Source organism: Balaenoptera ricei, chromosome 5 (genome assembly GCF_028023285.1).
Source record: "Balaenoptera ricei isolate mBalRic1 chromosome 5, mBalRic1.hap2, whole genome shotgun sequence".
Lineage (NCBI taxonomy): Eukaryota > Metazoa > Chordata > Mammalia > Artiodactyla > Balaenopteridae > Balaenoptera > Balaenoptera ricei.
The window spans coordinates 101,904,818-101,913,428 of record NC_082643.1 but is presented as its reverse complement, the minus strand read 5'-3'; the positions used below and the strand labels follow the sequence as shown (position 1 = coordinate 101,913,428).

At 55.9% G+C, this 8,611-nt stretch overlaps 1 protein-coding gene across 1 annotated transcript; it reads right to left on the bottom strand.

The window, feature by feature from the left end:
• Positions 1-403: 403 nt before the first annotated feature.
• Positions 404-2,896, bottom strand: NKX3-2 (NK3 homeobox 2). Its single transcript, XM_059924174.1, has 2 exons — positions 2,437-2,896; positions 404-927 (listed from the first exon to the last, which is right to left on the bottom strand). Exons 1-2 carry the CDS (start codon positions 2,894-2,896, stop codon positions 404-406), a joined length of 984 nt encoding a protein of 327 aa, XP_059780157.1.
• Positions 2,897-8,611: the final 5,715 nt, after the last annotated feature.

The window sequence follows — 8,611 nt, the reverse complement described above, 5'->3', positions numbered from 1 at the left end:
GAAGCTCCCGGCAGGCCTGAAATTCTGGGATTCAGGCTTGTGTGGTCTCCAGGAGTTCTCTCCTCTCTGGGAAACGCCATCCCCAGGCAGACACAATCCAAACCCAACATTATGGTGGTAATAAATAATGTCCAAGGGCTTCCAAGCAAGTGGGGTGGGGGGTAGGAACAGGGTCCCTAGGCCATAGGATGCCTCTGTTCAAACTAGAAAAAGGCGCCCCCCTCTGGGTAGACCCAGTCCCGCTGCCAGGGCGCACGTCCTGGAGAGCAGAGCCAGGGCTGGATTTCATCCTCCACCTGCCCCCTCCGCGGGGCGCCCCAGTACAGGGCACAACCTGCACAGCCATCAGCGCCCGTCTGGAGCTGGAGCGCGGGGATCATTCGCTGCCTCACCCCAGGCCGGCTCACTGGGTGCCCGCGGCGGCCGCACACGTGGAGAGTGCCCAGCCGGGGAGGCAGTAATAAGGGTAATAGTAGGAGGGCTGCAGTGGCAGCAGCGAAGGAGGCCGCAGCACCTCTCCGGGCAGGTACTGTCTCTGGTCGTCGCGCACCAGCACCTTCACTGCCACCTTCTTGGCGGCGGGCGCCGAGGCCAGTAGGTCGGCGGCCATCTGTCGGCGCTTGGTCTTGTAGCGACGGTTCTGGAACCAGATCTTCACCTGCGTCTCGGTGAGCTTCAGCGACGCGGCCAGGTCTGCGCGCTCGGGCCCGGACAGGTAGCGCTGGTGGTTGAAGCGGCGCTCCAGCTCAAAGACCTGTGCGTGGGAGAAGGCGGCGCGCGAGCGCTTCTTGCGCGGCTTGGGCGCCACGGGCTCCTCCTCCTCCTCTGCGCCGCCCGCGGGCCCGCCGCCGCTGCCGCTGCACAACGTGGGCACGCGGGCGCCTCCTGTGCCAACGCCGTCTTCCTCGACCCTCGGGCTGCGGTCGCCTGTGGACCCAGTGGGAAGAGAAACGAGACACTGTCAGTGCCACAGAGGAGTGAGGTCCGGCCTCAACCGCTGTGGTCGGGGTGGGGGGCGGAAATACACTTTCATGTCGCGGGAGTGGTGGGGAGGGCCTGGAAGCCGCGGGTCCGGGAGGCAAGTCTTAGAACCCTGCCCCACTCGCTTCCTGCAGCTAATCTTGTTGTGAGCCGGCAACGAACTCAGCCGCTGTATCAACGCTGTGCTGCCAAGATCCAGCTCCTCGCCCTCTCTGGGCTCCAGGCTCCTCTCAGCAATGTGGGCATTGGGCCTGAGCATCCTCGCAAGCCTTCTCCGCCCTCAGCCCTCAGCCCTCAGCCCTGGGGTTCTAGATGGCGTTTCGGATACTCTCCCTGGGTTCACCCGCCTCCCCACACTCAGGCTCACACACGCATCGTCACAGCACACACGTGTTGGCTGCACGTAAAGAGCAAGTGGGGAGACGGATCCTGGAGACAGAAGTATTCGGAGTCTTACGCCCCCATCCACCCGGAACTGTGGGAGGGCTATGGCAATAGGCTGAGCCAAGACCATAGGTAGGCTTCTCCCTCTCTTACAAAGGCAATGAAAGGAGGGCTGGGATTGGGGGTAGAGGGGTGTCCCCGCTTCGAATCCTTGGACCCTAATCTGACGCCAGCTCCTCCGCCTCTTCCCCGCTCTCCCCGCAGAACCCTAGCAGGGAGGTCCAGCACTCTGGCCTGCAGCAGATAATATTTGCTTGGGGCCAGCATGAGGCCTACGGCACCGTCCAACCGACGGGGCAGGCACGGGGGTCTTTCTGACCAAATGACGTGCCAGCCCGTGGTTGAGGAGGTTCCTCCCCATGCTGAGTCTGGGATGACCTAAATCAAGCCCCTCTGCCTTCAGCTGGCTGCAGGGTTTGCCTCCAGCTCTTGGGTCCTCAGCCCGGCACAGGTCTCCTGGGCCTGGGGTCTGGGAAAGCTAAATAAACCCTCCTCCCGAAGCTCGGGCTCGGTTGGCCTTCGGCTCACTTGAAATTATCCCTCGTTACCTATCTTTGAGCTGCGGGGCGGGCTCTGAGACCTCGAGCTGGGAGCATCTCTGATCTCTGGGCCAGGGCCTGGATACTGGCTACCCGAGGTTTCTGGGACCCTCGCTCTTCCCTTTCCTCGATTTTGGGGATTTGGAGACAGACTCGGCCGAAGGCACTGGCAATGGACTCAAAGCCAGGGTGCAGTGGTTCTCTCCCAGTCTGGTCTAAAGCACACTGCCCCACGACGTCGTCTGAGGCTTTACCCCAGGACGCAGCGTTCTGAGGACTTTCTCGGTCCTCTCTCGGGCTCATTTGCCGGAGAGTTAGAGCAGCCCGCGCCGGTGCGCAGAGCTTAGGGTCTTGGCTAACCCGGGGGGCCCAGGGAACAAGGTGCTAACAGCAGGCCCACCCCACTCGGCGTAGTTGCTCTCCTTGCCCAACCCCTCAGCCCGGCCCCCTTCCCCGCGAAGCCTCAGCCGACCTGAGACGCTGGCCGACATCTCACTGTCGCTCCGGCCCGCGGCTTCCTCCTCCAGGTCCTTGGCTGCAGGCAGCTCACAGACCGGCTGGCCGAGGCCCAGGGTCGCCCCTGCACGGCAGGCCCCGCTGGCCCCCGGCGGGTCCGCGCAGCGCCGCCCGCCCTCGTTCTCCTCGCTCAGCGCCGAGTCCGAATCCCAGCCGCCCGGGCTCTCCGTGGTCCGCCCCGCAGCCGTTCTGGTCCCAGGAGGCGACGCCAGCAGAGAGTCCTCGGCGCCCCCCAGCGCGCCCGCGTCTGTCTCCCCAAAGAGCCGCCAGCAACAGACAGCGGGCGCCGCTGCCACCGCTGTACCGCCGGGTACGGGGCGCCCCTCCGTCGCGGGCAGCCCGCCGCGCTCCTCTTTCTTGTTGAGGATCGCCTGGATGGAGAAGGGCGTCAAGGTGTTGGCGCCGCGCACAGCCATCTGCGCCGCGGGCCGGAGCTGCCGGCCGGGCGGGCGGCTGGGGCGCGGGGCAGCTCCGAGCTGAATGGAGCGCGCGGGCCGCCGCAGCGCGAGTGAGCCCCGCGAGCGAGGCCCCTGCAGCCCACTCCTGGGCTGCCCAGCAGCCTCCGCCCCCCTCTGGCCCCGGATCAGCGCCGACCCTCACCCCCACTTCCGAGGCCCACCCCGCCCAGAGACCCCCTCCCCCCCAATCCAGCGCCAGAAGCTCTCCTTTCGCAGCTCAGCTGGATTATCTCATCGCCTCGCGCCCTTAGGGGCGGGCCGGGGTCTGGCCCTCGGAGGACGTGGGGGGAGGATCAGTGAGGCCCCTCTGCGGCTGCAGTCCCCTCCTGAGCGCCTCCGGGGTGCACCGCCCGAGTCACTTTTTCTTTGCTCCTCTGTCTCTTCCCCGCCTGCAGGATTTCGCTTCTGGATCGTCGTCTCCTTTCCCTGCTGGGCCGGCTCTTCCGGAGCCCACCCCCAGAGGCGGCGGCGGCGGCGACGACGGCCGCTGGATTCCGAGAGGCGCGGGGCACCCTTTTACCCCCTGTCTTGGTTTTATCTGTTTCTTCTCTCTTTCCTTCCCCAGAGTTCCACCGTAGCCCGGCCCCCCCCCCTCCCGCCCGGGTGTCATTCCTCACTGCTGAGTGACAGCCTCAGGCCACGCCCCTTCACTGGGCTGTCCCGGGAGCTCCCGGCCGTCCATTGGTTGGCTCCGGCTGGACGACGTCGACTTGAACAGACAAAACGGGGCACGTTGCGCGGAGAAAGTCAGGGTCTGACTTAACCCCTTTCCTCCCAAGCCTGGTCCTCGAAGCATCTTCCAGCAACAGAGAGGCTCACCCACCTAGACACGCTAAAAAACCACGATTCTTACCTCTACAGATGTAGCCACCTATTCTAGCACTTTTATGGAACACGATATTTAGTTGAGTCAGATCTAGGAGGGAAACCCAAAGTTAACGCAGTTCCATAAAACGCGCGCGTAGTTTCTGTTCTCTAGGGAGGTTTATAGATTCGAAGAATGAAATGCTTCTTCTTCTCCCCTTATACTTTCGCGGATTCCTCACTGGAATATTAATTCTTTTCTCTGAAACAATAAGTGGATTAAAATCACTGTAGAAATAGTTTTCTTTCCTCACCGGATTTTATTTGTTTCAATTTCTATAGAAGAATTAAAAAGGAAAAGATGGTACAGATAGAGCTAAAGTCAGGAGAGAAATTAGAGGGCATCTTTGGGAGAGTTTCTGGAAATTGCGCGGTCATTTCCCTGGGCTGTCAAAACTGAATGCACTTGGAGTTTGCTAAATTTTACACGAGGAAGAAAATTGAAACTTTGTTCTTTACATATTCTGTTACTTGTGAATTGAAAAAATATGTTTTTGTTTAAAAGAATATCTGGGAACTACCATAGTAAAGATTCTGAACTGATGACATTAATGCGCTTTAAAAAAAAGAGTAGTGCATTATTTTAAGTAGTAGATGAAGCCAGGCTAAGAAACACAAATATTGTGGATATCTCAAAACATTTGTTGCCTATTTATATTACTTATTTTTAAATGAAGAAGTTGCTTAAGGAACATACTTCACTGTCTTCCGTAAATTTTACCAGAGATTTACGTTAAAACCAAATACACAATTTGAACCATTAAATACGTTTAAAGAACTGTGATTTTAATTTAGTAAATTGCTGAGATTGGTGGTTTTGGTGCCACTAAAACAAATAATATTCGCCCTTGTAGCTTTCTTTTGGGTGGTTCTTTTTCTACACCTCAGGATGAAATACATTAGTAGTTTTCAGGGTCAGTGGGGGGGCTTCGCAGCATCTATACTTTCCAGCATTGCAGCCACGTGATGCTCTTTTGCATCCCAAATACACTACAGTGCAGATCCTGTAGTGTATTTGGGGGCGGGGAGCCTCATCCTTGAAGAGGTCATTGCCCATTTATAGCCCTTTACTACTGCTTCAGTTTTGAGGGAAAGGTGTTTAAATTTGGTGTCAGTAGGTGGCAAGTGTAAGGAACGGGATGCTCTTCAGGCCCAGAGGGGAAACAGAACAGAATGTTTAAGAGGTTTCAAAAGAAAGCTGTCCTTTCCTTCCTCCCGCGGACCTTCATTTATTAAGTTACACCCCTCTCCCACCACCCTAGACAATTTGTTGTCACTCTCTGGGGGCGAGTTGAGGAGGAGATTGATTGAGACAGTTCACCCAGAAGGAGAGAAACGGGCAGGTGTGAACTGCCTGTCGCAAAGAGCCATCCCTTTGTGGGGTTAGGACTTGATGTGGACAAACATAGAGTGAGTCCGGACACACAGGCAGGCAGAGATGTTTGCGGGTTGAGTGACTGAGTATTAGAGTGAATTTGGGGGCTATACAAAGACTTACTTGAATATATAACCACCACTTAGTTGCCCGCCCCCCCCCCCCCGCCAATTTTTTTAAAGAACCCCAAATCAAAGAAGAATATGCCCCTTGCCACAGGCTTGGGTAGAGATTTTCAAAGCTTAGAAAGATGCAATTCGGTGACTTTGAGTTGTCCGTTTTTTGGTGTGTGCCCGGGGTATAAGAAAGTGGCCGCATTCCGAGTCTTCAGGAGGCTCACAGAGAGGGAGGCTCGTGTCATCTCGGGCAACTGCGGCGGTTAGTCAATCTTTAGGTCCGGGGAATGGCTGCAGGCAGGGCCGGGAGTTGGGTGTTGGCGGAGAGTAAACACACGGGTCTGGAACTACCACTAGAAGCTGTTGGTGGGGTTGGGTGGGAATGAAAAGGCTTTGGGGGCCGGTGAGCGGAGGTGCACGGATGCACAGAGGCTTCCCCGGGTACGTGCAGAGCCAAGGCCGGCGAGTGGGGGTGTGTGGCGAGGGCTCAGCAGGTCAGCTCATGTCGCAGGGCTTGGAGATCGCGGCGATAGGGGCGCGCCGGGGCACCGCTTCCAGTCCATAAAGGGCGATTTGCTCCGCGCTTGACCGAGAGCTCCGGGGACCCACGGCTGCCTGACGGCGCCTGAGGTTCGGTGGGCGCCGAGCTCCGGCCTGGGCCGGCCCCGGGAATCTGCGGAGCTCGGGACCCCCCTCGGCCGGCCAGTCTTCGAGGGGGCGCTAGGCTTGCTCTGCGCCGGTGCCTTCCTCCCCGGCCCCTCGCTCAGCTCTGTCCTAATCTTCCCCTTCTCCTTTCCGACTTCCACCCTCGACCTCCCCTTCCTCCTCGGCAGTTTGGTTCCTGCGCGCCCCCTACATGCCGTACCCTCCAGCCCCGGGAACAGCCTCGAGCCGAAGCGCTGCCGGATGGTGGGGCTTCCGCGGGCCGCAGCGCAGCGCAGGATGAGGGTGGGAGAGCCGAGGGGCCCGCGAGGAGGCAAACCCCATTACTCGGGCGCACGCCGCAAGCGGCTACGCACGCTCCCGCGCTCCCGGGACCCGCGTCCGCGGGGATTTTCCTGTGGGGCCACCGCGCGCAGCGTCCCTGCCGCCCTCCACCTGCGCCCGGGGCAGGATGGAGGGAGATCCGGAGAGGAGACCGTCTCCTGTGCTCAGAGCGGCCCGAGGGCGAGCGCCAGAGGCTGTTTTGCAGTGGGAGGCCAGGCGCGTCTCTCAGACTCCAACGGCGGTGACCGAAGTCACCTGCCGTCTCTTGGCCACGGTTTCCAGTCCCTTAAAACGAGGGTTTTTACCCGGTGCTCTCCGATGCCGTTGCTAAGTTGCGCGAGCTGACGGGCGGGGAGAGGATGCCGGTGCTGGCTCGCCTGGTAGGAGCCAGATCCAAGGCAGGCCGCGCTCGGCACTTACCCTCTGTCCCTATCCGCAGGCTCCCGAGGGCACTCCAAGCATCCGAAGAATCCCAAGCATCAAGCAGCACGCCACTTTCCCGCCAGCAGACACTGGCTCCTGGGTTCCTAAGTCATCCGTTTTCACACCCCACCAGGATTTTTCACGTACGTGGTCCAGGTATGTCAGACCATTACTACAGGCCGAGGTAGTTTTATATTTAAACAAATGTTGCTCACCAACAATGTGCCGGGACCGCAGCTTATTGTTTTCTTTAATCTACATAACCTTGAGGGTGGAGTGAGTAGAAGACATTATTATCCCTATTTTACAGATGAAGAAACTGAGACTCAGGGAGTTTAAATGATTTCACCATCAGTAAGCAGCTAAATCAGGATTCAAATCTCAATTTGTGTAATGCCAGCCCAGCTGCGTTTTCTACTCTAACCGCTTTTCCTCATAAACCTTCACGTTTATTCTCATTAAATATTTCCCATCGTCTTCCTTACTTATTTCTATGCTACGCATTCATCAGAAAAGGAACTTCGAACTTAAGGAAATCTAAGAAAGAATTCAGGCAGGAAAATCTAACGATTTTTTCAGTTTCGTACTTTTGAAAATAAAGAACCCTATGGCCTGTGGATCTGAACCTAAACCTTGTTATGTAGAAGGAAAGAAATACGCCATTGTTATTCTAATTAATAAACTAAACCATGTGTAGAGGGAGACAGCAGGTGATGGAAGTTCCGTTGAGTTCAGAAATATGGGGACCTGGGTTTTGCTCGAGGCTCTGAGATGCTGCGATACGTCCTCACGGAAGACATTTTTCCTTTGGAGCTAGTTTTCTTACCTGTAAAAAGCCAGATTTGGAAATCACCTCTCAGGCTTAAAAAGAAAAGTACCCTTTTCGCCTGGGTACAGTGGAGGACGAGCGCCACCTAGCGGGCACCTCTGAGGGATGTGAGGATACCAAGGTAGAGAAGTAGTGTGATAAGTAGAGTCAAAAAGAGAATGTTGGTTTCATAAAACGGAATGTTTTCGCTCCTAGTTTTATGTTTCCACAGTCTCATGTTGTCAGGGATATAATAACCGAGGTGTTGCATTGAAGAGACTCAGCCAGACACACTCCGGACCCCCACTGAAGACTCACCTCCCTCAAGGGGAGGGGGAAACGATGGGGCGGTTGCAGTGGGAGCCCAGAGATCTCCTGGTCTAACATCTCCTTGATTCCTCTCTGCTAGCTCCGCTGACTGCCTCTTGTGCAGACTGGACCCGGGCGCCCGCTGGATGGCGATATAAGGTACATGCAGAGATTTACTGAATTCATAGGCAAGTTTTTCATTTTTTTCAGAAGCTAACTTTTTCATGAGACTAATTGGGGTATTTCACCCTAAATATCAGTAAATTCAGGCATTGCAAACAAGCCCGTCTTGTCTCTCAGATTTTGTTTTTTCATTTGGGTTGTCAGTTAAGACAGTGGGCGGATGATGGTGCTATTTGAGGGGGCAGTTAAGGAGAAGAAGGAGATCTGAGTGGATAAAGGGGAAGCTGCTATGTGCTGTTACTTGTACTGAGTTTGAGATGCTTGTAAAATAACAAGAAAGTCTTCTGAATGTACTGTATTTCTGTCTCTAAGTAACTATCCTGGGGGCCTTCATGGTGTTATGCGGGTTCCCTTACAAAATTTTCCAGCCAATTTCCCTTTCTGTAGTCTCTTCCTATCATTTATTTTTAAATGCTCAACAAATATTTGAGTGCTTACTGTGTCTCAGCTACTGTTCTAGGCTCTGGGGCTCAGGGCCCTGTAAGACACTACTCTCAATAGGCTAACATTCAAGTGGAGAAATATCATCGAGAAACAAATTCCTGCATAAAGGAATGGAGGAAACATCAGATGGTGTAAGTGTTCTGAAGAAAATTAGAGTGATCTGA